At 48.5% G+C, this 27,485-nt stretch overlaps 1 protein-coding gene across 2 annotated transcripts; it reads right to left on the minus strand.

Annotated features, from left to right (window-relative positions):
* Positions 1-18: 18 nt before the first annotated feature.
* LOC142823329 (uncharacterized) lies at positions 19-27,388 on the minus strand. Of its 2 annotated transcripts, XM_075914264.1 has the most exons (6): positions 26,943-27,388; positions 25,372-26,474; positions 24,854-24,958; positions 22,252-22,420; positions 5,350-5,490; positions 19-2,079 (listed from the first exon to the last, which is right to left on the minus strand). In XM_075914264.1, exons 1-3 carry the CDS (start codon positions 26,951-26,953, stop codon positions 24,855-24,857), a joined length of 1,218 nt encoding a protein of 405 aa, XP_075770379.1. In that variant the 5' UTR covers positions 26,954-27,388; the 3' UTR covers positions 19-2,079; positions 5,350-5,490; positions 22,252-22,420; position 24,854. The 2 variants fall into 2 exon arrangements, with proteins under 2 accessions (XP_075770379.1, XP_075770374.1); XM_075914259.1 differs by having other exon boundaries at positions 19-5,490.
* Between the last annotated feature and the right edge of the window lie 97 nt (positions 27,389-27,485).

The raw sequence follows: 27,485 nt of genomic DNA on the forward strand, positions 1-27,485 counted from the left end.
GATCAGAGTTCTTCACCAGACAGGTCAATAGGAATGCACATGCACACCTTGCATCTGTCACACTGTGCACAGGATATATGTATAGTGCTGGGGTTTTGTCCAACTGCCCCAGTTCCTTCTCTCTTCCTTTGGTCTGGTCTGGAAGCCAGTAGCCAGTAGCAGAGCCTGTTGCTCCTGTTCTCTCACAGAGAGAGCTTTAACTGATAGTGTAGTTAGTATTTTCCTCTTCTACTTCTTCCTATCTAGAATATTTATTTTTGTTTTAACTTTAAAACTATTCTCACAGCTCAGGTTTCCGTTTCTCCCATTTCCTGCCCTTCCCAACTGGGAAGCCTTTTCTCCTTCACAAAGCTCTCCCAGGTTTAACAGGTGCATTTATGTGAGGCCACCTTCTCAGTAAAGCTACGTCTATACTGAAAAAATGAGGAAGAACAGCTCTTGCGCAAGAGGGGTTTTTTGTGCAAAAAGGAGCCGACTACACAGCTCCTTTTTGTGCAAAAGCCTCTTGCACAAAAACAGCCCCTAATTAATTATGCAAATGAAGTGCAGTGATATTCTACTCCATGCTTCATTTGCATAAGCCTTTGCGGAAGACGGGTGCCGTATAGACGTAGCACAAGGGACTTCCACACACAGTGTAGCTATTGTTTGGGAGCGCAACGCATCCCTCAGAAGTGTTCTCACTGCCCCAGCCTGGAGCCAAGAGCAGAAAGGATTGGCACATTAGACTGAAACATTTCCTCATGGAAAAACTGTTATATTCAGAACCGTACCCAGGTCCAGACTCTTGCTCAGAGAGATGTTAATGCTCTGCCAGATTGCCTGCTGATCCCCACTCTCATTGTCCTATAAAGAGAAAATCATTCTGTAATCATGCAGATGACATGAAATGATCTTCTTCCTCCTCACCCGCTGAAGCTCAGCCCTCCAGATCATTATCACTGGCTAAGTCTATGGCTTCAACCATAGCTGCAGAGCTCATCCAGGTACCTCTAGTACTCACACAAATAAACAATTTAAACACCTTATCCGGGCACCTTCAACCCTCAGTGGCATTTCCCAGTTCTGGGCCCATTTGCAGGAACTACAGCACCAATGCCATTTCTGGCAACCATGAAGCTGTTGGCACCAACTAAGTCCTTTTCACCATCAAAATTGTTCCACTAGCCAAGTCACCAGCACCAATTGATTCATCAACGTCAAAATCTTCGACATGAGATAAGTCTTTGGTACTGGGCAAGTCACTATCACCAGCCAAATCTCTGGTGCCGTCTTCTGAAACTTCAGGAACATATTCTCTCTCTATCACCATGTGATACAATGACACCAATGATGCTTTCTCCCCCATCCACAAGACTTCAGATAACCCAAAGATCTTCTGGTATCTGACACGCCCAAGTCTCTGCTTCTTTGATGGGACTTCCCCCCATTTCTGCCCTCCCCTTTGGATTCATGACATTCCTTTTCCTCTCTGCCAAGGACAGCACCTCCATTCCCCAGTGAGAAAGAGCCAAAGGAGAACGAGGGCTCTCTTGGGCCATTGATGACTGAACAGTTTGCACCAGCTTATCTTCACTATATGCAAACTACGTCTGGCCCCCAGACCACTGTAGATGAAGATAGGGACCACTGTGGATGCAGCCCAATGTGCCACTCCCACCAAGCTAACCATATCAGGACTCTTGGGCCAAGTACAGGGCACAATCTGGGAACCATCTCAGATATCAAAGACCTCCATCAGGGTCTCACCCTCAGGGAGTCAAACCACCAGGGATACCAATTCATGAGGAACAGGAGGCTCCCCCCAACTTTAATTTTTCCTTTTCTTCACCTGATGGGGTGATTATGCTTCCATCCCCTATATCTGCCGATGACTTCAGACACTTAGGCACTTCCAAGATTTATTCAAAGAATTGCAGACTTCCTACAGATCCCTTTGGAGGAAGTTAAAAACAAACAATACAAACTGCTGGGGGTCTTCCACACATCCTCTTCCTCAAAGACTGCACGACCAATCAACAAGGCTTTTCTTGAATCTGCAAAAGTTCTGTGGCATATCATGGTGTCCATCTTTCCAACCTGCAAATGTGCCAACAGAAAATATTATATTCTGGCAAAGGATACTGAATTTTTATTTTTGCACCTAATCTCAGATTCTTTGATGGTGCCTGCCAAGAGAGGGGCCATCAGTACCAATCTTAATATAGTTATCCAGATAGGGACTGGAAATGCCTGAACCTAGTCTTCAGCAACACTCCAAACTGGGGTTTCAAATTATGACACTCTAATGGCCAAGTCTAATTATTTGAACAAGTCCAAATGGGAGAAACTTTGCCATGATCTCCCAGCAACTAAAAAGCAGCAATTCCAGTTCTTAATTTCAGTGGGACAGTTCCTAGCCAGTATAGCTCTATAAGCCTTTTTAGACTCTGCAGACACTGCTGCTTCATCCCTCGTTTCTGTTATGGCGATGAGGCGTACATCATGGTTCCACTTCTCAGGCTTTCCTATGAAAGTCACAATTCGCTCAGTGCACATGTAACTCTTTGCATTGCCTTAAAGATTCCCAAGCTATAGTTCATTTTTTCAGGATATGCTCACAAGCACCATAGAGATGCTTGGGGAATTATCAACAACCCCCGCAATCCCAAACAGCAATACGCCTTTCAATGGCACTGCAACACCCAATCCTAATAACAAAGGCCTCAAACTAAATGTAGACTGCTCACTTCTCAAGAGGCTACCTCTCATGTACTGGTACCAAAGCAACAATTTTTGAAAGTATGGTCAAGGCCCCAGAAGCCTTCCCTTGTTCCATTCACCCATATCATCTCTGATGTTCCAACAATCTGGCAACCAACTAGCTCCATTTTTCCCATCTTGGAGTCTCATTGCCTCAGATAAGTGAATTCTACAGATAGTCAATGAAAGATACTTCTTCCTTTTCCTACCTGGTCCCACCATCACCCCTTCCTCACCCTTCTGAAGGACCCCTCTTATGAGTCCATTCCATGGAGAGAAATAAATCCCCTTCTGTAACTGGTCCCTTCCCAATACATGGGACAGGGTTTATTCTCCCACTGTTTTCTGATTCAGAAGAAGACCAGAGATGGGTATCCTGTTTTAGACCTTTACAATCTAAAAAAAAAAAATCATCAAACTGTAGTGTTTCAAGATGGATATTCTCTCCACTATTATCCCAGCACTGGAAAAGCAGGAGAGGTGCTCTGCCCTCCACCTCCGAAACACAGTTTAGACTGGTATGATTTTCCACAAATGCTTTTAACAGAAAAGTTTCCCGTTAAAAGCATTTGCAGAAAAGAGCGTCTAGATTGGCACAGACGCTTTTCTGCAAAAGCACTTTTAGCGGAAAAGCGTCCGAGCCAATCTAGACGCGCTTTTGCGCAACAAAGCCCCGATCTGAGCTGTCTACACTGGCCCTTTTGCGTAAAAGGACTTTTGCCCGAACAGGAGCAGCATAATATTTCTGCAAGAAGCACTGATTTCTTACATGAGATCGTCAGTGTTCTTGCGGAAATTCAAGCGGCCAGTGTAGACAGCTGGCAAATTTTTCCACAAAAGCAATTGCTTTTGCAGAAAAACTTGCCAGTCTAGACACAGCCATGCTTTCTTATTTCTAGTCATACTGCCCATGTCTGATTCCTCTGCTTTGCCACAGACATAGACCACTATCAGTGCACACAGGACCTTGGGAGTCCTCCAAGGTCCTCACAATAGTTGTAAACTACTAAAGAGAAGAGCAATCATCATTTTTTCCATACTCGGATGACTGTGTCCTCAAGATACCCATCCAAAATTGATTCTCTCCAAACCACCCACGTAACAATGGACCTGTTCACAAATCTCGGCCTCTTTGTAAATCTAGAAAAGTCCACTCTAATGCCAGTACACAGGTAGAATTCATTGATGGGCAGTTATATGCCATGCAAGCCAGACCCTTTCTACCATCTCCCAGGTTCTCAGCTATAATGGATCTGGTATCTGCTGCATGTGTCTGCCCCTAGATGTGTGCATGAATTTACCTCTACCCTCTAGGCCACATGCAGCTCTTCAGAAGTTAATATGCGGCTCCTTACATAGGCACCAAATCCAGGGCTGGAGCTAAGGTGCCAACTTTTCACCGGGCTGAAGGGTGGTCACTATTCAACCCCCAGCTCAGCCTTAGGCACTGCCCCCTCCAGCCTTTCCCCCTAGGATCCTGCCACTTCCTGCTCTCTCCACTGAGTCTATCACACCCATGCTTCACACCTCCAGTGTCTCCCACTGATAAAGAGATGATCACAATGGGTGGGAGGAAGAGGCAAAGGAGGTGCTCACTGGTGGGGCTGCCATTGGACAGGATGGGCTGACAGTGGTGGTGGGGAGATATCAGGGCTGGAAACATAGAACTGTGGCTCTTTGGCAATGTGTATTGATAAATTCTGGCTCCTTCTCAGGGTTAGGCTGTCCACCCCTGTTGTAGGCCATGTGGTCGTGGCCCTGTTTGAGGTTAGGCACACAAGACTACACATGCTGTGTCCTCAAGCATAGCTCTGTACTGTATACTGACCCCACAAACACACTATTCACCAACTTTTATCCATGCTGCGGTGAGTCAAGGACTCATTTCTGTGGTGGATGCAGCCCAGCAACATCTGTGTTAGAGTTCCTTTCCTGCAACCATCATTAGCTGTGATCCTAACCATCAGTGCCTCCCTAAACAGTTGGGTGGGGGGGGGGGTCGCATCTACATGAACACTCCACCAATCTACATGAACCAATCCACCTTACACATCAACATCCTAGAACTACAAGCTGTTCTCAGTGCCTGCCAACATTTCCTTCCTCTTCTCAAACATCATAACACGAGAGTGATGCCGGACAATCTCACCTGAATGTATTACATTAATAGGCAGAGCAGACAGAGATCCTGCTCTTTAAGCGCAGAGGTGATCAAACTGTGGAACTGGTCTATCCAGTGCAGTATTTCCATTTCAGCCACATACCTCTTAGGACACCAGAAGACCACCATGGACACATTGAGCAGGGCAGGCTATTACCAAAGTGGGCTGGATATGAGAGCCGTTCAACCTATATTCAACTAATGGGATCTTCCCACCATAGAGCTCTTTACCACTCAACATAATGCCCATTGCTTTCAGTTCCAATCCAGAGGAGGACTGGGTATGGATTACAAGGAGATACATTCCTCATAACCTGGGATGCACCATTCCTTTGTGCCTCCCCTCCTTTTCCCTTCTTCCTCTGAGTACTTTGCAAAATGCAGAGGACCAAGCCCATGTCATATTAATAGCTCCATCATGGCCATGACAGCTCTGGTTTGTTTACCTTCTATGCATGTTGGTATGCTGACTGATCTCTCTCCATCTAACTCCGTGGTTTCTCTCATAAGACACATTCTCCGTCCCAATCCACAGAAGCTCTACCACAAAGCCTGGCTCTTCGATGGTTCTGGGCTCTGGAAATAATCTGCTCAGACATGGTCAGACAGATACATTTGAATGGCAGGCATGACATGACCAGACACACTTACATTCACAAATGGACCAGATTTCACTGCTGGTGCACCTCACAGCAGGTTGACACAGCACATGCTGCATTGCCACTTATTCTTCACTAGATTCTATACCTGGAACAATTAGCTCTGCAAGGGTACACTTGGCAGCAATCATTACCTTTCACTTCCCCATCAATGACCACTCTGTTTTTGCACATCCCCTCACAAAGTGCTTCTTGAGAGGTTTTCAAAATCTTTGTCCATATATATGAAACCCTACTCCAGTCTGGGATCCCAGGCTATCCCCATTTGAACCAATGACAACCTATTCTCATGTACCCCATCATTGGAAACAATCTTTTTTGTCTCCATCACTTCTGCTAGGCAGGTGGATAAAACTGCGGCCCTCATAGCACGGATCCACCAAACACAGTGGATCCGCCAAACTTTATCTTTATAAAAGATAAAGTTTCACTGTGCCCACACCCAAGATTCTTACCTGAGGTCCCAACATCTTTTCATCTCAATCTCTCGTTTCACCACCATTGCTTCTTCCTAAAGCCACACAGTAATGAACGGGAGGCAGCTCTTCATACCCTAGACATGAGGCATGCACTTGCCTTCTACTTGGACAGTACTAAGCCCTTCCAGAAATCACCACAATTATTCCTGTCCACCACCAATGATCCAGAGGCTCTGCCATATCTAACCAATGCTTCGGTAAGAGGATCTCACAGTGTATCTTACAAAAAATAGGACTATGTAGCACTTTAACGACTAACAAGATGGTTTATTAGGTGATGAGCTTTCGAAGGCCAGACACACTTCCTCAGATCAGATAGTGGAAGAAAATTGTCACAACCATATATACCAAGGGATACAATTTAAAAAAAGGAACACATATGAAAGTTTTTAATTGTATCCTTTGGTATATATGGTTGTGACAATTTTCTTCCACTATTTGATCTGAGGAAGTGGGTCTGGCCCATGAAAGCTCATCACCTATTAAACCATCTTGTTAGTCTTTAAAGTGCTACATAGTCCTGTTTTTTGTTTCAGCTACACCAGACTAACACGGCTACATTTCTATCACTATTCTGTATCTTACAAAGTCTATGATAGACAACTTTCCACCTCTATAAGAACACATTCCATGTTTATTAGCTTCCTCAATTGTCTTTCCTAACAATGTCCCCATTGATGACATTTGTAAGGCTGTCACATGGACACCCACACAAAAGACACTTTTTGCCTGGCACTATGGTATTACACACTATGCCTCAACAGACCCACTCCTAGGCCATGCTCTCCTTGGCAATACATGTCCTTCCAAAGCCCCATCCAGGAGCCCTGCTTTAAAGTCATCCACAGTAGAGCACCAATAGGGACATGACTCAAAGAAGAGAGGGTTACTAACCCTGTGCAGTAACTGAGGTTCTTTGAGATGTGTTCCCTTATGGGTGCTCTGGTACTTGTCATCTCCCCCTTTGCTTCAGAGCCAAAACCGTAAGCTCTCTGGCAGAGAAGGAAAGGGGGTGGTCGGACCGCACAGCAATATATACATCCCTCTCACTGTGCAAAAGGAGAAGGTGTGCATATGCGATCCACTGCTGAAGAAGATCATGATAGGGACACACATCTCAAAGAACTTCAGTTACTGCACAGGATGAATAACCCTCTCTTTTCTATTACTGTAATAAATGTGAATCAAATTATTTATAAGTGTTCCATGAGAGCATTTGTCACTACCACATGTAGCGCCCCCTCTCCACCTGGTTACCTTCTTTTAAAGCCAATCTCCTTTCAGGTTTGGATGGATAGGTCTGGGTTCTTCTGGATCCCGCCACCTACTCAATTTTATTCTTTCTGATTGATGTACTTGGCGGTGCCTCCACCCCCCTCACTCCTTCCTAGCAGGGTCACCAGGGCAGCTTGGGAGGAAAATTCTAGCCCAGGATAATCCCCACGTATTTGCCAGATAGTTGGAGACTCCCAGAAAATAACACAAACACATACACTATAATAAACACAATTATATTAAACAAGAGACAATTATAACAGAACAGGGTAAAATACTATTTTTAGGGTCACCGGTGCCCAGCAACTGTGAGGTTAGTGTCCCGTTGGTACGCGTACTTTGTTGGGGCCCTTGATGACTGTTGACCACACAATCCTTCTCTGCAGTGGTTTAGCAGTGGGGCTGACTAGGTCCAGTACAGCCCAAAGGATTCACAAATGGGAGAAGGCAGTAATCCCTCCACAGTTTAATATGCTGCAGGTAATAAAATCCCCAAACAAATTCCCTGCCTGACTAACTAAAAATTGGTGCACTCACACACTCCATGAATGAGCCTCAGGTTGAGAGATGACTCAGTCTCTGCAAAGGGCTGCTCTCTTCTCACAGGGGTCCTCTTTAAGCAGGAACCAGGCTGCTTCGGTCCCAGAATTTCCCCTCACCGCAAAGGGGTGCAGGGCTCAAGATGCAGACCACACAACTGCACCAAAATTCAAAACTATAGCCTCCCAGCCCAGCCTCCAGACCCACATAGCAGGCAGCAGCCCTGAACTTGCTGCTAGAGCCCAGCTGACCATGCAGTGACTCTCTCACCCAGGGAGCTGGAGAGCCAACTCAGCCTGGCTGGGGAAGCCTCCCAGCAAACTCCACAACTGGGAATCAACAGTGGAGACATAAACCCAGCTGAGGGATCCTGCCTTCAGGTCCCTAGAGGCCAGTTCTCAGGGGGAACCCTGCATGCAGGCCTGGGGCTTACTAGCTCCCACACAGCCAGTCCTCCCCTTGCCCTGCTGGCTACAGACTCTCCTCAACAATGGCCTCTCCTTCCCCCTGGGAGGGGCATCTCACTCCCCATGGGTTGCCGGGCAGACTCTGTCCCTGGTAGGGAGGGGGAGCCAAGGCAAACTCAGAGTGCCTCTCCCTGAGCTGCCAGCAGACAAGGCCCCGGGAATCCAAGTAATCTCCTTGGGGGTTACACACATTTTGCTGGCGCTCATCTTAATTAGAGATTAATATTTCCCTGCAAATGGACTCAGCATGCAGAAATGCAGTGTGCCTTGAAATTCATATGAGGCGTTTTCATTTACTGATGTTATGCAGGATATCAGACTAGATCAGGGCTACTCAACATGTGGTCCATGGCCCGATTGTTTGTGGCCCTCAGTGTGATTTGGGTTTACACGGGGCTCAACACACAGTCCGTGGGTGGGATCCTTTGAACATGGCCTCAACAGGGAACATGCTTCACAATGGCAAGTCAATATAATGGTCTTGTGGATATGCATTTTAGTAGTTACATTCCTGGGCTGTCATTGCTCATTGAAAGTGCTGTAATATGGGTGGAAATCAGGTAAATATTGCATTTTATTAATTACAACAGAACTGACTTAAATGGGGCCTGCGTGCTGTGTAGTCTTGCCTTAATCTTTGTATTCATACCCATCAGTGTGAAAGAATCTATTTGCATATATATTTGCATGTATATGCAACCCCACATAAGTTGTGGCCCTTGGCATGTGCTGTGAGTATCACTGTGGCCCCCGGGGCTCCCAAAGTTGAATAGCCCTGGACTAGATCATCATAATTGTCCCTGCTTATGAACAATTCATATTTCTGAATCTCCCATTGACATGAATGGGAGTTGAGGGGGCCTCAGCGAATTAAGCCGTAAATTCTGCCCTTGAATGACTTTACTGGGAGCAATTCACACATAATCCATGGCAGACATCAATATTAAGGACTTTAACCTGCTCCCATAGAAATCCATAGTAAAGATCCCATTGATTTTAGTGGAAAAGAACTGGGCCCTAAGCAGAGTAGAATGATATAGTTAAAAGAAGCTCTGAGTATGTTAAGCTGAAGAATTATATCTACATGACTGCATAAACATCTGCCTTCTTCAATATCCTGTCCCACCCTCACAACTCCTTTGCGAAACACAGTTACACTTGAGGATAGAATTTGGCCAGTGTCACTACAATTATCATTTCTCATTTCAAAAGAACATTTAAACCATTATTAAGTACCAGTGTTTCACAACATATTTTCAAACTCTTTATCTACAACAGGAGCTGATGTAAAGTGGTAAGAGCTGGCAAGGACTCCAAGGTCTGGACTGGCTCTGTGGGTCCTTGACTCCAGGAGCCTAACACCATGTTCAATGACTGTTTTCCTTTTTGGTCTCACCCTCTCATCCCTAAATCTTAGGCATGGGCTGAGAAAGGTAGAAGATAGAGGGAACAATGGGCATAACAAGGAAAATGGGGCATTGAGACACAGGAGAAGAGTGAAGGAAGGAAGAAGGCAATTAATACAATTAAAATCATGGCCCTAACAAGACATATGCCTAGGATGGCCTCAGTTTTGCTTGTATCTCTGCTTGCCTCCCACATCTGTTATATGTCACATCCATTTAGACTGTAAGCTCTTTAGGGCAAGGACTGTGCCTTTACTATGTGCCGTGAGGGTCCTAGGATAAGCTTGGGCAAGAGATTGAAAAAATAAACAAATTTAAAAAATGGAAATGAATGATCATCTCTGTGTGTCACGGGGATGCTGCTAGGTTTAGTTCATCTGAATTAGAAGACCACTTTGAGATCTTTGGATAGAAGATGCAGAAGTACAAAATATTACCTGCCCCCATCCCGAGGTCCTTAACTCAGGCATTGGCTTATTTTAAGAATTAAGGATTAAGCCTAGTATTATTTTGTTGCCTACATGGGTAGCTGGCTGCCTTCATAGGTGCCGTGCTCTGTATCGCTAGGAGTGAACTATGATGTGATCTGTGCTGAATAACTGGAACTGCGACATCTGTGATGTGGCCCTTTGGGAAATGGCATATTAGCACAAGAGCAAATGGGAAATGCTCATGAAAAGAGGCAGTTATACAGTCTGGGTGAAATTTACTTAGGCTATGGCTACGTCTAGACTGGAAAAACTCTGCCGCGTCCAAAGAATGTGTTTGTTTTTCCACATTTTTTGTAGAAGAGCAACATGCTCTTTTGAGGAGCCCTGTATACCTCATTCTATGAGGAATAAGGGCTCCTCTGAAAGAGGAGGCTTTTCCGTCATTTGGTCCCATTTAGATGGGGCCAAATGGTAGAAAAGCCTCTTCCAGAAAAGAGATCGAAAAAAGCAATGCAAATTGTGAAGTGCAATTTGTGTAGCTTTTCCAACAAAGGACTTCAGTCTAGACCTAGCCTATGTCTACACAGCAGCATTATTTCAGAATACCTGACATTATTCTGAAATAACTAAGTGTGTCTATACAGCAAGCCATTATTTTGAATCCATCTGATGAAGTGGGTTTTTCCCATTAAAGTTTATGCCCTAATAAATCTGTGAGTCTTTAATGTGTGACAGGATTCCTCATTGTTTTTGTAGAAAACAAAGAGTTCAACTTGGTGAGCTCTACCCTTTAAACACCACTAATGGCACGATACTGATTTACACCAGCTGAGAAGCGGGCCCAACTATCTGATATGACCTTTGCCTGTTTGCAGCTGTTGTTTTTTCTTCAAGCAACCTGCCATAGAATGGAATTATTTAGGTAGTGAAATGAAAGGCAATTTGCCTTACTTACATCACTTCCTTAAAGACACTGAGACAATTCTGCTCTCAGCTACATCAGTGCAGTGTCATGAGGTATGAATGGGGTAAAACCGGTGTGACTGGGAGGAGAATTTGGCTTTTCTGACCAAAGCTTGATTAGAGGCTACAGATCACTACCTAAACTCCAGATATATGCACTAAAATACAATTAAATGAAGCACATATAAAATTCAGAAATGCTCTATAGAGAGCAAAGTGTGATCAGGGTTGATCAGTAACTCTAAGTCCAGTTGGCCACAATTTCAGAAAGTACAATGCAGATGGGCTTCTGCTCAGCTAATAGAGAGAATGTTGATGCCTATGGGTTAAAACTAGTGCAAAATATAACTTTGAGCTGTCAGTTTACGCTGCCATTCAGAACTTTTCAGAATGTTCAGAGAAGAGCATTGAGAACTTTGAACTATCTGCCCCTGAATTAGAGAACTACCTCATTTTGACACTATTCACATTTGCTGGTTAAATCTGTACAGAACAGTGAGTGCAGCACCAGACACACAGGGCCGGCCCACAACATTTTGGCACCTGAGGCAGGGAGCTCAAATGACACCCCCGGACCCCCTTTTCTCCTGCATGCCTGTTATGTCTCTTGTGCCCTCCTTCCTCCAGCACAGCACGCCACCAACTCTGTGCATCTAGAGCAGAGAGAATACATATCCACCAGCAGCAGACACAATTTTCTACACTCTGGATCCTAGTCATGTCCCCCCTCCCCACTGTCTGGCACCTAAGGCAGCTGCCTCAGTTTGCTTCATGGCAAGGCCAGCCCTGCAGACACATTCTTTACTTTTAAATTAAACATAAATGTTATGGTTAAAAGCAAAAGTGTAAACTAGGGACCAAATATTGGAAATGCTTACTCAGGGAATTTTGCCATTGATTTGAGTGGGAGTTTGTACTAACCCTTTACCACAGTTTATAATGATTCTCCACTGGTCTCGACCTATCCTGAGGCCTTGTACATGTAGGGGAGTGAAGGAGTTTGCTCTTGCTCTCTTGAACAAGGTACAAAGCCATATAGAGGGAAATGTGTTTGTGCCAATGAGACACCTTTGTTCCCTCACAGTATTATGTTATCTGCAACAATCAGACCTCCCCTGGATCCCGGTCCATCAGTCTTCACCAGTGATGGTTAAAAGAATTATAACTCTAGTACCTTCATCTCTTCACATTTACTGTGAGGTAAAGATGTGCTCAAAAATGGACTCCCCACTATGACTCCAAATAATCATAGTAGATGTTGGAGGAATTTCTTTATGGTTATGTCTCACTTGATCACATTGAAGGTCTGGCCTAGGCGGCCCTGGACTCTTCTCCTAGATGACAGCTCTGGCTTAACAGCTCCTTTCAGTCTCGCTGGCTAACTGCCTTTCCTCTGGGAAAGAATGTTCCTCTATGTTGAGTCAGGAAGACACTGTGGGTGTGTCTACACAACAAAGTTATTTAGGAAAAATGGCTGTTATTCTGAAATAACTGTATGAGCATCTACTATTCTGAAATAGCTATTTCAAAATAAGGCATCTGTAGATGCTCTACTGCTGCTATTTCAAAATAGCCCCTCACCAGGGCCATTCTAAGTTATTCCTCTGGGGCTCTAAATCAAGATAGCACGTCTATATTAGGGAAGCCTGCCTCGGATGAATTTTGAAGCTTCCCTTCAGAGTTGACATGCTATTTCAAAAAAATCTATTTCAGAATAACTATTCCGGGAATAGCTTATTCGGAAATAACTGTGCAGTGTAGACATACCCTGTGGCTGTGTCTAGACTGGCAAGTTTTTCTGCAAAAGCAGCTGCTATTGCGGAAAAACTTGCCAGCTGTCTACACTGGCCATTTGAACTTCCGCAAGAACACTGACTTCCTACTGTCTGAAATCAGTGCTTCTTGCGGAAATACTATGCTGCTCCCTTTTGGGCAAAAGTTCCTTTTGTGCAAAGCTTTTGCGCAAAAAGGGCCAGTGTAGACAGCTCAGATTTGTTTTGCGCAAAAAAGCCCCGATCGCAAAAATGGTGATCGGGGCTTTTTTGTGGAAAAGCGCATCTAGATCGGCACGGACGCTTTTCCGCAAAAAGTGCTTTTGCGGAAAAGTGTCCGTGCCAATCTAGACGCTCTGTTCGGAAAATGCTTTTAACGGAAAACTTTTCTGTTAAAAGCATTTGCGGAAAATTATGCCAGTCTAGACGTAGTCTGTGTGTTTTAGTGCATATGCGCAGGACAGAGTTTGTGTCTATCTCCCTAGGCAAGGGAACAGGTTAAGGAGCTGTATAGAACCATCTACGAGGACAAAATTTTGTCCCTTAGAATATGTACAGACCTTAGGACTTCAGAACCTGTTCAGGTGGCACAGTTCCAGTACTCTGTTTTCCATGGATGCATCTGGACTGGGGATTAGGAGACTATAAATCATTTGGTTCTGGTCTTCAGCAATGTCACTAGAAGTACTGAAATTGCAAAACAGAATTTTTTATTGGAACTGCCCATCACATCAGTAGGGAAAAAAATGTCCTTGTTACCATTTGACCTTCATAATGAAACACTTTGCTGGATATTCCTTATTAGGCTTATCATTTGCTCTATAATTTGATGGAAAACACTCTTGCAATTTAGGACTTCTCTCCCCAATATAGTTATCTGAAAAGAAAGAGATTTGCATTTGGGTCAGTAGGGCTATGCCTACATTGCAATGCTATTTTGGCATACTGCATCTTCGCGGCAAGCCTGTTATTTCAGGCTCGCTATTGCAACATTCCTGTAAGCCTCTTTCTACGAGGAGTAAGGGATATTTCAGAATAGCACTTTATTTTGAAATTCGTCACCGTATATACAGCACCAAATGACTAAATAAGCTATTTCAAAATAGCATCAAAATAAGATACGCAATTTGCATAGCTCAAATTGTGTATCTTATTTCAAGTTATGGCACTGTGTAGACTCACAAAAACTATTTGTGGGAAAGGATTAATTTCAATGAATTTCCTATTTTGGAAAACAAAGTTCTGAAACTGTTCAAAAAGGGACATTGTGACATTTTCAAAATGAAAACAATCTGGGTTTTGTCTGTTCAGACCAACTTTTCATTTAGCAATATACATTAATTATAATAAAAATACATGCAAAGGTCAAAATTAAAACAAAACATTTAAACTGGCCCAAACCAAAACTTTTTTTGCAGTTTGTTGATTCACAGTTTTTGAGATTTTTTTTTTTACTTTTTGTCCCAATTCAGAATGTGAAAATATTTTAAAATCTTGAAAAATGTTCTTTGAATAAGAAAACCATTTGCCAGCTACTCTAGTGTCATGTTCATATCTTGAGTGGTAACAAAGCCCACCTATGGCATCAGAAAGAATGTGCACTTAGAGCATGCCTACACTAGGGAGTTATTTTCAATTAACTCATAAGAACATAAGAATAGCCACACTGGGTCAGACCAAAGGTCCATCTAGCCCAGTATCCTGTCTGCTGACAATGGCCAATACTAGATGCCCCAGAGGGAGTGAACACAACAGGTAATCCTCATGTGATCTCTCCCATCACCAATTACCAGACATCCAACAACTCCCCTTCCATTTGAGGCCCTGCCCCTTCCAGGGTGGTCCATGACCACTTCAAAAAATTTGGACATGACCCCGCTCAAAAATTATTGCCCACCCCTGTGATAACTGAATGTTCTGTAGCCATATAAATATATGTGCATTTTAGACAGGTAGATTAATAAATGAATATTTTCCCCTGTCAATGAGGGCTAAACCTTCCATTAAAAACAATCGTGAAACTCCTCTTGACTTCAATGGGAACTGGATTTGACTCTAGTGTGTATTAGAGAAAAGTTCCGTTTTTGAGCTCTCTACCTCACAATTGCTTTTTTCCTCTTACCTGTTTGATGTGCCTTGTTAGGTGGGTTTTATTGTTACTAGGTATAAAACTCCTTGATGCTGACATCTCATTGAATTTATCATAATAATAACTAAAAAGAAAAAAATTCTATGGAAAATAAATGCAAAAAATGTTGACTTCTTGCTATTGTTTTATTAATGTGTACTAGCACTGTCTGTCTCTTCGGTTTCTTATTGCCTCATAATGCAATATGTATCTCTTATCAGCTATGGGCCAACAGGAATTTTGGACTTTGAATGAACATTCTCTCTGATATTATATCTAAATGATATTGCAAACTATGGTATGTGGACACATTCCCATTAAGAACTGTACTGAGGCCTCTTTGTCATTATTTAATTTTCTGTGCCCTAGCTTGTGGTAGCAGTGGCACAGTTCAGTGTCTAATAATGCATATGCCTGTGTTTCATGCATCAAGCAGAAGCACAGAATAAAGAGTAATTGCAGAGAAGTTGGAGTCCTGTGGCACCCTAAAGACTAAAGGGTACGTCTACACTAGCCCCCTAGTTCGAACTAGGGAGGCTAATGAGGGCGACCGAAATTGCAAATGAAGCACGGGATTTAACTATCCCGTGCTTCATTAGCATGTTCCCGGATGGTCGCTATTTTGGAAACTGACTAGCCCGGAATAACTGCCCACGTCTACATGCGGCAGTGAAACGGGAGTTTGAAGTAAACCCCTAACTCGAATTAGCTGTGACTCTTAGTGGAATGACATTTAACAGCTAATTCTAGTTAAGGGGTTTACTTCGAACTCCCTGAGGTCCCAGGTTCAAATCTGCCTTGGTGGCGGTTATGAGTGGGGGCTCGTCCGGGATCTCACCTGGGTCTTGGAAGCTCTGGATGTGCTTCCTCACCTAGGGGAAGTATGTAACCCATACACCTACTGTGGTTACTGAGCAATGCAAGTGGCACCTAGACCACAACAACAGTTGAGATCAAGAGATGCTTCAGCATGGGCTGGCAGCCAGCTGGCTTTTAGCTCAGAGGGCAGAGGCTCCTAAAGTCAGCTCCCAATGTCCCAGATTCAAACCCGTCCGGTGGCGGTTACATAAGCATCAAGTCAGACACTTCACTAAGAATGGCAACAGCAGCCATGCAGCTGACTACAGCAAGGAGCTCCTGACAGGGCTGAGAGACAAGTTGAAATAGGAGAGAACTAAAAGTGGAGGAGCCAGGAGCTGCCTCTTATTCTGGCAGGGAAGGTGAGGGAGGCAACTGGCAGAACTGGAGGGGAAAGAGACTTTTGCTGTCATACGAGGCTTTATCTTGCACAAAAATTATAACATGTTCATTATGATCCCTTCTTGCCCAGGGCCAGCAAAATTATCCCTGATTTCTCCATGCAGGACTGTACACATGGCATAGATAACCTATTGTCACTCAGTTGCTGCCCTTCTTCATCCCAGACTGCTTGGCTGCTGTCCCCCTTGTCATCTCCAGAGCGTGGGACTGTCTGAAGAGGCTGTAGGATCTTAGCACAGGCTTCAGGCATCTCACACTCCATGTCCTTCTCTCTGTTGGGGCCTCCAAGTTAGGATTCCTCCCTCCCCTTTGCTGTTCTTCTCTGGAGCAGGCCAAACTGCATTTGTACACTTGAACAGCATCCCGAGCTAAGCTGAAGAGCCATCACTGAGTAATCTGTCTAGTTCCCCATGGAATGGGCAGCTTTCCTCCCTGTTTGGAACATGCCATTATTGCCTCAGGCCATATTACAGAGCCATAGAGTTCAAAGCCAAAAAGGACCACCAGATCATCTATTCTGACCTGCAGTATATCACAGGTCTCCAACTCCACCCAACAGCCATACACCAAACCCACCAACAGAAATCAAACTAGAGTATTACAGCCCACTGAAGACTAGAATATAGTGTGCGACAGGCAGGACCAAGGTGCACCAATGCTTTAGGCCCCTCAACAGCAGGGAAATGATGATATGAGATGCACCCCAATAATCCTGACAGGTCACCCACAGCCACATACTGCAGAGGCAGACAAAAACCCCACAACCATCAATCTTACCTGAGGGAAAATTCCCCTATTGCCATCAGTTGGACCCTGAACTTGTAAGCCAGTACCAGCCAGTCAAGCACCTGAGAGAAAGAATGCTAAGGGTCACCTCAGAGCACTAGCCCACTCTGCCCTGTGTCCATCTCCAGCCATGGCCATCCCCTCAGAGGAAGAGAGAAGAAAGAACTTCCCAGAATACACTGATGGGGAGAATCCCTTCCGGACTCCTGCCCTCAACATCCTCCTGCATTACTAAATAGACTGAGTGATATCCTGTTCAGCAAGGGTATGCCTACACATCAAAGTACTTCCCCATGTCTTCACAAGCCACTTGTGATTTCAAAATGTTTTTTCAAATAACGGGCGTGCTACTTAGGCATCCCAGTGATCCTCATTCCCTGAGGGTTAAAGGATGTCTCGAAATAGCACCTTATTTCGAAATTTGGTGCTGTGTAGACCAAATTTGTGTAGACAGCACCAAATTTCAAAATAGCCTATTTCAAAATAAACTCAAAATAAATATGCAATTTGCATAGCACAAATTGCACATTTTATTTCAAGTTTAGAGTGCAGTGTAGATGTAGCCCAAGGGATTTGAAACTAGATGACAGACTGGGTGTTCTGAATGATAAATTTCAACTATGTTTGGATCTCCTTGATGTCCCATATGGTCATTAGTCCTCCCCACAACTGCTTATGGACATCTGGCAAGACAACCTTGGAATCCTTCTCCTGAGACTTGCTGGTAAATGATGCTGCAGAAGAAGCTTATGCAGGCAAAATTGTGAACAGATGTGCTCAACAGTATATGCAACACTTACAAGTCAGATTAAGCCACACAACTTCAGCTACATCAATTGCATAGCTGATGTCAAAATTGCTTAACTCAGCTTTTGTCACTGTCTCTACAGCAGGAAGTCAAAGGAAGAACACTCTTCTTTTGACTTCCCTTACTCTTTGTAAAATGAAGGTTACCAGGAGTCAGAGTAAGAAGTCCTCCACTTCGCCATTATTTCGAAATAATGGCTTGCATTTTAGACACACTCTTTGTTACTTTGAAATAATGTTAGTTATTCTGAAATAATGCTGCTGTGTAGACGTACCCTAGAAAACCTCATAGTAGGCCTCCATTTCAGACTAACAAAAATATAGAATTGAACCAGGAAGCTTAGAAGAGTATTTGAAGGACTAGAGATACTACATTGATAGTACGACTGCTATATCGCTGAGGACTGGCACGATGGAAAACCACATGGTGGTTAGCTTTTCTTGTCCAAAACATACTCCAAATGGTGGAGCAATTTTGTGTGGTGTGATGTGTGTGTGGTATAATCTGGGACAGGCATCTTGGATGGTCACCATGTGGTGATTTAATTTAAAAAAACAACGAATAGTCCTGCAATACCTTAGGGTATGTCTATACTGCCACCCTAGTTTGAACTAGTGTGGCTAATGTAGGCATTCAAACTTGTAAATGAAGCCCGGGATTTAAATATCCCAGGCTTCATTTGCATGTTCCCAGGCGGGCGCCATTTTTAAATGCCCGTAGCCTCTGATGTGGTGGCTGATGTGATTAGATCCTGTGATGATGTTGCTTGTATAGGTGTGTGGACAAATTTGGCACCAGAGTTGATTGTGTTGGTGGATACCTGGATGAGTGTGATGGAGTTGTGCTGCATGGTTGCTGGAAAGAATTTGTTTGAGGTTACGGGGTCGTCTGTAGGCAATTGGCCTGTTCCCCAAGGCCTGTGAGAGTGAGGGATCAATTTCCAGGACAGGTTGTAGGTTGATAATGATGTGCTGGTGGGGAGTGGGATTCATGTTGGGGGCTGTAGCTGATGACAAGTGGTGTTCTGTTCTTTTCTTTGTTGGGCCTATCTTGAAGCAGCTGATGCCTGGGTCCTCGTCTGGCTCTGTCAATCTATTTTTTCACTTCCCCGGTGGGTATTTAAGTTTTAAGAATGCCTGATAGTGATCCTGTAGGTGTTTGTCTCTCTCTGTGGAATGGGAGCAAATGTGGTGGTTGTCAGGCTAAATTTATCTGCTGTAGGCAACACTCAAATTTAAACCTATATTAATTCATATCACAACAAAACTTACCCTATGTGGAAATTCTGTATTATGTGCAAAGTGGAATTCCTGTCTGCATTACAAATAGCCTATAATTATTAAATATTTTCTCTTACTGGTGCACTTTGTAATATCCTATAACTAAGTCAGAAAGTTTGAAAGATTTCATAATGAAGTAAGTATGGATATGTCTACACATCAAAGTTAATTCAAAATAACAGCCGTTATTTCGAATTAACTTTAAAAGTGTCTACACAGGCAAACCGCTATTTCGAATTAAATTTGAAATAGCGGGGCACTTAATTCGAATTTGGTAAACCTCATTCTACGAGGAGTAACACCAAACTCAAATTAGGTAATTTGAAATAAGTGCTGTATAGACACTTATTTCGAAATAGGGGGCCTCCAGCCTTCCCAGGGTGCCCTGGTGGCCACTCCAGCCTCCAGCAAGAACACTTCTCTCCCTTTCCCGTCATCCCCAGAGCCCTTAAAGGGGTAGACTATGGCCACAGTGCCTGTGACAGCTCCAAGCCTTCCAGCCCAGAGCCAGCAGTCACTGCCCCTGACCCAATGGCCCCAAAACATGAGCCATCAAACCACTGGCAGCCAGCCCTCCACTGCTCCCCAGGAGCAGTCTGCCAGCTCCCAGGAGCCTGCCAGGGCCTGGAGAAGGTGGCACCTGCCTGGTCTAGCATGGAGATCAGGGTGGACCTTACTCAGGTTTGACGGGGGCTGCCCCCAATGTCCATGATCTCTGTACTAGAGGGAGGAATGCAGCTGTCTATGGCAGGATAGCTGCCAGCTTGGCCACCAAAGGCCACATGCGAACCCAGGAGCAGGTTCGCATGAAAATCAAGGTGGTCCAGTGAGACCCCCTTCTCAATCCTGAGGCCTGAGTTTCCCCTCCCCCTTCTTCCCTTTGCTTCCCCCTTCTGGCTCCCTCCTCCCAGGTTTCCCCCTCCCCTCTCCCACCCTCTCTTCTCCGCTATCCTGCCTCCTTTCCCCAGTCTCGACAGAGTTTCATCCCCCCCCCCCCCAGTTTTGTTAAATAAAGAGAGTTTGTGTTCATGAAAATACGTGTATTTTATTTGACATCAAAAAGTGGGGTTGGAGGAGGGGTAAGTGGAAGGACGTGAGGGAGGAATGAGGCACAAGCCTCCAGTGGAGCAGACCAGGGAGGCTCTGAGTGTTCCTCAGAGTGGAAGCTCTCCCGCAGGTCCTCCTGGATACTGACAGCCCCCCCGATGGACCTCCAGATGGCAGTCTGCAGAAAGTGCAGCCAGGCTGATAGCAACGCCTTCACGAGAAGCACCAGAGTGCCCAGGGGCACCTCTGGCCCATGTTGCAGAGAGCTGTGGTGTCCTGAGTGAGGGCAACCAGAGCACTCCAAGACACAAATGCTTTGCTGTCCCTCATCGAGGCAGGCAAACAAGCAGGGACACTTGGGAACTGGCTGCCTCTGTGTGTGTGTGTGTGTGTGTGTGTGTGTGTGTGTGTCCCTTTCAACACAAGCCTCAGATAGTATCAGGCAACAGCCTCCTGACCTGATGCCCTACCCCTGACCTGGTTCTGGCCAGCCTTAAATCCAAATCAGTGTCCACTCAGTGTGGACGCGGTATTTCGAATTAGCAAAACACTAATTCGAACTGCATTTTGTCTGTAGATGTGTTAATTCAAATTAGCTTAATTCAAATTAACTATTTTGAATTACGATAAGTCAAATTAACACTGTCGTGTATACATACCCTATGGGATATAATTCAGAACAGCTCTACCTGACAGAATGAGAGCATGGTTCAAAACGTATATGCAATGTTCTGCATGTGACACATCACATTGATCCTCCGCTAAAGGAGATTTGAACTGCATCTTGGTAAGTTACAGTGGAACCTCTGAAATAGTATCACTTAGAACGTCCCAGGTTTATCCTTAGTTATTCCATCACAAATGGCTTTTCCCTAGGCACTGTCATAATAGAAATAATAAATAATAAAATCCAACAACAATGAGATATTTTTTGTCTTTGTTTCTGGTAGTGCCCACACGGTGCAAAGCCCTTCCCAAACAGAAAAGAAGGCACTGCAATGCCTAAGTGACATAGGAGGCTAAGTATCATTTTCAGAAGTCACGTAGAAGCCTAAATCCCATTGACTTTCTGGCTCCTATGAGACAGATTTTTAAAGGTATTTAGGTGCCTAAAGATGCAGGCAAGTGGGATTTTCAAAAGCACATGAGCAACTTAGATGTTTAACTTCCATTAATTTCAGTGGGAATTAGGTACCTAAATAACACTGAAGATCTGGGCTAGTGGGTATGTTTACACAGCAACGAAAAACCCACAGCAGGCTCAGGTTATGTGTGACGCCCCCACGCCGCCCCGCGGCGTTTGCCCGGAGGGCTCGCTGCTGTCCCCGAGTCCTGAGTTCCCCAGTTCCTCTTATCCGTGTGTTTATCTTCGGTTTCCCACACCCCAACAAGGCGGGCGGGGGGGGGGAAGGGGGGCCCGGGCCCGCCCACTCTCACGGGCCCCAGCCCAGGGCCCTAAGGGTTCTGGTCCAGCCGACCCGAACCCGGCTGACGGGGTACGACCTCTTAACTCGTCAGCCCACCAGTCATCCCTGACTCTGCCCTGGGCTGCTTCCTTCCCCTCCGGCTCCCGTGCTCACCAACAAGCCGTGGTCCGGTGCACCCGTATGCCGGGTGGGGGGGGGGCAGCTGTCGCTGCGTTGCTCCTCTAGTCCGTGGGGCGGGGCGCGGCGCTACACTCCGCTCCGCTCGGCTCCCTCGCTCGCGGTCGGCCCCCCCTTCCTTGGGGCCGTGGGTCCATTTTTAAAGTTGGCGCCGGGGTCGCGGCCCCGGCGTCCTGCGCCGTCCCCGCCCCTCACGCCGGGGCGTCTGCCCGTTGCCGAGGCGACGGGGGCCTGGTCTCCGGGGCGCCCGGATGACGTCCTCCGGTGCGCCTGAGGCCGACACGTTCCTCGCCGCCGCCGAACACCGCGGACAGCGGCGGGGGGCGCTCGGCCTCCCGCTGTGCAGGGCGGCCGAGACGGGGCTCTCCGCCACGGGCGGGGCCGCCCCGTCACACACCTCCCCCTTTAACTGCCCTCCCTCCTCTTCCAAGTCTGCCTCGTACCTTCTCGAAAAGAAGTCTGCATTTTGGTGCTGCGCGCCAGGTCGGTGGGCCACGTCAAAGGCGTACGGCTGGAGGGCCAGGTACCACCGCATCAGGCGCGGGTTCGCGTCCTTCATAGTTTGTATCCAGCGAAGGGGGGTGTGGTCCGTGATCACCTTGAACCGTCCCCCTAAAAGATAGTATCTTAACATGTCTAAGGCCCACTTCACCGCGAGGGCCTCCTTCTCAATGGTCGAGTAGCGCCGCTCTCGCGGGAAGAGTTTGCGACTGATGTACACCACCGGGTGTTCTTCCTCCCCTTCGCCCTGCAACAGGACCGCCCCAATCCCCGTCTCGGAGGCGTCTGTTAGGACCGTAAAGGGGAGGTTAAAATCCGGTTGGGCCAACACGGGGTCGCGACTTAAACTTTCTTTTAACCGCCGAAAGGCTACCTCGCACTCGGCCGACCAGCCCACCTTCTGGGGCATCGTGGCCCGAGTTAAGTCTGTTAGCGGCGCTGCTATCGCCGCGAAGTTTGGGATAAAGTGCCGATAGTATCCGGCTAGCCCGAGAAACTGGCGTACCTGTTTCTTTGTCTTGGGTGGGGGGTAGCTCTTCAAGGCTTCTACCTTTTCTACCACTGGGCGTATTTGACCCCGTCCCACCACATACCCTAAATAGACTACCTCCTTCTCCCTGAAGCGGCACTTCCGTGGATTCACCGTCAGACCGGCTTCCCGCAAAGCCCGTAGCACGGCCCCCACGTGTTGGAGGTGTTCTTCCCATGTCTGGCTATACACGACGATATCGTCGATGTAGGCGGCCGCCCATCCTCCCTGTTCTCTCAGCACCCGGTCCATAAGGCGCTGGAACGTTGCGGCCGCGCCATGTAGCCCGAAGGGCATCCGGGTGAAATGGTATAGCCCGAACGGGGTCGAAAAGGCCGTCTTCTCTCGGGAGGTTGGTGATAGGGGGATCTGCCAGTATCCTCGAGTCAGGTCCAGTGTGGACAGATACCGGGCGCCTCCGAGCCAGTCTAGCAGTTCATCTACCCGTGGCATGGGGTAGGCATCGAAGCGCGACTGCGCATTGACTTTACGGAAGTCAATGCAGAATCGCAGCGATCCGTCGGGCTTCGGGACGAGCACTATAGGGCTGCGCCACTCGCTGAAGGATTCTTCCACGACTCCCCACTGGAGCATCCTCTGTACCTCCCCTCGCACCGTCTCCCACATCCGCCGGGGTACGGGCCGTACTCGCTCACACACCGTCTTCCGGGGTTCTGTCTCTATGTGGTGGTGGATGAGGGTGGTCTGCCCGGGCTCAGCGGTCAGGACATCCCCGAAGGTCCGTAGCAACTCCTCCAGGTCCTTCCTCTGGGTCTCACTTAGGTCGGCTCCTGTGGGAAAGCTCTCGGGTGGGGCCGCCCTGCCTAGGTTCTCGGGTCCCAACTCCGGGTCGGGGGGGACTGGGTTGATCCAGAAGGCCTCACGCTGCTTCCAGGCCTTCAAGAGGTTAACATGGTAGACGCGTGTGTCATTTTTCTTCCCTGACACCCTAACCTCATAATCTACGTCCCCCACTCGCCTCAGGACCTCGAAGGGCCCTTGCCACTTGGCTACCAACTTCGAGCCGGGGGTAGGCAACAGCACCAGGACCCGTTGACCCGGGTCGAACACCCGCAATTGAGCTCCTTGGTTATAGTACCGGGCTTGCTTGGCTTGGGCCTGCTCTAGGTTCTCTCTCGCGAACTCCCCTAGCCTATGCAACTTTTCCCGGAGGTTCAAGACGTACTGTACCGACCCCTGTACTCGGGTCCCCTGTTCTTCCCAATTCTCGCGAACAATGTCTAGTATCCCCCGTGGGTGCCTGCCGAATAACAACTCAAACGGGGAAAATCCTGTGGAGGATTGGGGCACCTCCCGTATTGCGAACAGGAGTGCTGGCAACAGCGTGTCCCAGTCCCGGGGTTCTTGCCCTACAAACTTCCTCAACATCTCCTTTAGCGTTCTATTAAAACTTCTACTAACCCGTCTGTTTGTGGGTGGTAAATGGCCGTTTTCAGCCGCTCAATCCGCAGCAGCTTACACAACTCGTTCATCAGTCTCGATGTGAAGTTAGTCCCCTGGTCAGTCAAAATCTGCTCCGGCAGCCCCACTCGGGCGAAGATTTTCACGAGTTCCGCGGCAAGGGTGCTGGTGTGCACGTTTCTGAGCGGGACGGCCTCCGGGTATCTGGTCGCGTAGTCTAATAGCACTAAGATATACTGGTGCCCGGTTTTGGATTTGTCTAATGGGCCGACTATATCCATGGCGACCCTCGCGAAGGGCACTCCCACCACGGGCAATGGCACCAGGGGGGCTTTGGGCAACCCCTTAGGCCTAACCTTTGGGCACTCAGGGCAAGAGCCGCAAAAGTCCTGTACCTCGCGGAAGATACCCGGCCAGTAGAACCGTCGGATAACCCGCTGTACGGTCTTTTCTGCACCCAGGTGCCCGGCCCATGGGTTAGCGTGGGCTAGCTCCATGAGGCGTTGTCGATACCTTTTTGGCACCAGCAACTGCTCGACCCCAGGCTCGCCTCCCCGCCCCCTGTCCACCCGGTACAACCGATCGTGTCGTACCTCAAAGTATGGGCCGGTCGGCCCCTCGGCCTGCGGGGCGTCCTCGTCCTGCGGATCCCTGGCGGTACTCCATGCATGCCGGAGTGACGGATCCTCCCGCTGCTCCTGTATAAAGTCACCATCCACTAGCTCCAGTATTCGCGGTCCTCCCGTCTCGCCCTCCTGTAGGCCGGGGCGGGGGTACCCGATCATACCCTCCTCTCTCTGGGAGGGCCCTAGTTCCCGCCATGCGTTCAGGGCCTGGCGGAACCCCCGCCAATCCCGTCCTAAGAGAGCGGGGTACACCAGCTTAGGGGCGACCACCACGTAGCACCACTCTTGGCGGTCCCCATCCGATATCTGGGCCCACGCGGTTGCATACTGGTGGGAATCACCGTGTACGCACTGTACCCAAACTGGAGGGCCCCGCGGACCTCCCTCGGGGAGTAGGTCGGCTCTCACAATCGTCTGGCTGCAGCCAGAGTCCACAAGGGCTACCACCGTCTTGTCCCCTATTCCTATGGTCCTTAGTATCTTACCTTGCCCGTCGCCGGCCTCGGGTTCGGCCCCCGCCAGGGCCTGGGCGTAGGAACAGTCCATATAGGGGAAGTCCCTGATGAAATGCCCCTCTTGGCCACAACGGAAGCAGACCCCACGGGCCGGAGGCGGGGTGGCCGGCCTCTGACGCCGGGGGGGTTCGGGCCGGGGTTGCGGCGCCTCCCGCGGCCCCTCCTCGCCCGGTGCTGACCTCCCTACGGCGGTCCATCTCCGCTGTCCTTCCCTCTCGGGGCTCCTTCTCCTTTGGACTCCCCGACCAATGGCTGTACGTGATGAGGGGGCTGATTTCCGCCCGCGGTCGCGCCCATCGGCCCGTTCGGCAGCCTCATAGTCTGTCATTAACTCCACGGCTTCCTGGAGAGTGGAGGGATGATGTCTGCGGACCCATCGTTGTCCGCCGGCGGGGAGGATGTTAACAAATTGTTCCAGGACGACCTGCTCCGCGACCTGGGGTCCCGTGTGTTGCTCAGGCTCCAGCCAGCGCCAGGCAGCCTCCCTTAGTTTCTGGGCCATGGCCCGGGAGCGGACCTCGGCGCTGTAGGGCTCACCCCGGAACTTCTGGCGGTGCGTCTCGGGCGTGATCCCCATTTGGTCGAGTATGGCTTCCTTCAATCGGTAATAATGCAGGGCCTCGCGGTCACTTAGACCCCTATATGCTAACTGTGCCGGGCCTGTTAGGTATGGGGCCAGCAGCGTAGCCCAGTGGGATTCTGGCCATCGAGCTACCGTCGCCACCCTCTCAAAGGTGGCGAGATATGCCTCGGGGTCATCGGCCGGCCCCATCTTAGTTAGCCTGATGGGCAGGTGTGCCACCTCCCCCTCTTCTGCTGGCCCCTCCTCCTCGGGGCATGCTGGAGTCAGGGGAGTCACCATCGTCGGTGGATATCGTCTCATCCACTCTTCCTGTTGCGCCTTCATTTGTTCGGCTACCTCCCGGATCAGTTGTTTTTGCTGCTCTTGTTGCTGGGTGGTGAGCTGCTGGATTAAGGCTGCCTGCTGCTGTTGGTTCTGCCTTTGGGTCTCTTTAACCCATTCCATAAATTGTGCCAGATCCATGGCGGGTCCCGGAGCGGTCGCCACTTCCCTTTTTCCGCAAACACCACAAAACAAACCCCTCTGTTAGTGTCCCCTAACCCTTCTCGCACCCCCTTCCCTCCCCGAGGGGAGGGTTGGGTTTTTTTTTTTTCCCCCAAAGCCCCTTACGTCCGGGGTAGGACCCCCACTATGCCCACATTCTCCACCACGTGTGACGCCCCCACGCCACCCCGCGGCGTTTGCCCGGAGGGCTCGCTGCTGTCCCCGAGTCCTGAGTTCCCCAGTTCCTCTTATCCGTGTGTTTATCTTCGGTTTCCCACACCCCAACAAGGCGGGCGGGGGGAGAAGGGGGGCCCGGGCCCGCCCACTCTCACGGGCCCCAGCCCAGGGCCCTAAGGGTTCTGGTCCAGCCGACCCGAACCCGGCTGACGGGGTACGACCCCTTAACTCGTCAGCCCACCAGTCATCCCTGACTCTGCCCTGGGCTGCTTCCTTCCCCTCCGGCTCCCGTGCTCACCAACAAGCCATGGTCCGGTGCACCCGTATGCCAGGTGGGGGGGGGGCAGCTGTCGCTGCGTTGCTCCTCTAGTCCGTGGGGCGGGGCGCGGCGCTACACTCCGCTCCGCTCGGCTCCCTCGCTCGCGGTCGGCCCCCCCTTCCTTGGGGCCGTGGGTCCATTTTTAAAGTTGGCGCCGGGGTTGCGGCCCCGGCGTCCTGCGCCGTCCCCGCCCCTCAAGCCGGGGCGTCTGCCCGTTGCCGAGGCGACGGGGGCCTGGTCTCCGGGGCGCCGGGATGACGTCCTCCGGCGCGCCTGAGGCCGACACGTTCCTCGCCGCCGCCGAACACCGCGGACAGCGGCGGGGGGCGCTCGGCCTCCCGCTGTACAGGGCGGCCGAGACGGGGCTCTCCGCCACGGGCGGGGCCGCCCCGTCACATTATGGGGCTGTTTATCTCCTGTGTAGATGTCTGGGCTCAGGCTGGAGCTGAAGCTGAAGCTCTAGAATCCTCATACCAAACAGGGTCCCAGAATTCCGCCTTCAGCCAAAGCCCAGAAGTCTAC

Source organism: Pelodiscus sinensis, chromosome 1 (genome assembly GCF_049634645.1).
Source record: "Pelodiscus sinensis isolate JC-2024 chromosome 1, ASM4963464v1, whole genome shotgun sequence".
NCBI lineage: Eukaryota > Metazoa > Chordata > Testudines > Trionychidae > Pelodiscus > Pelodiscus sinensis.

Excerpts from the sequence above, each read along its gene's own strand:
- LOC142823329 (XM_075914264.1), bottom strand. Across the intron at positions 24,959-25,371 it reads CGAGGCCGGCGACGGGCAAG|GAGCAGCGGGAGGATCCGTC; the intron begins GTAAGATACTAA and ends GACTTTATACAG.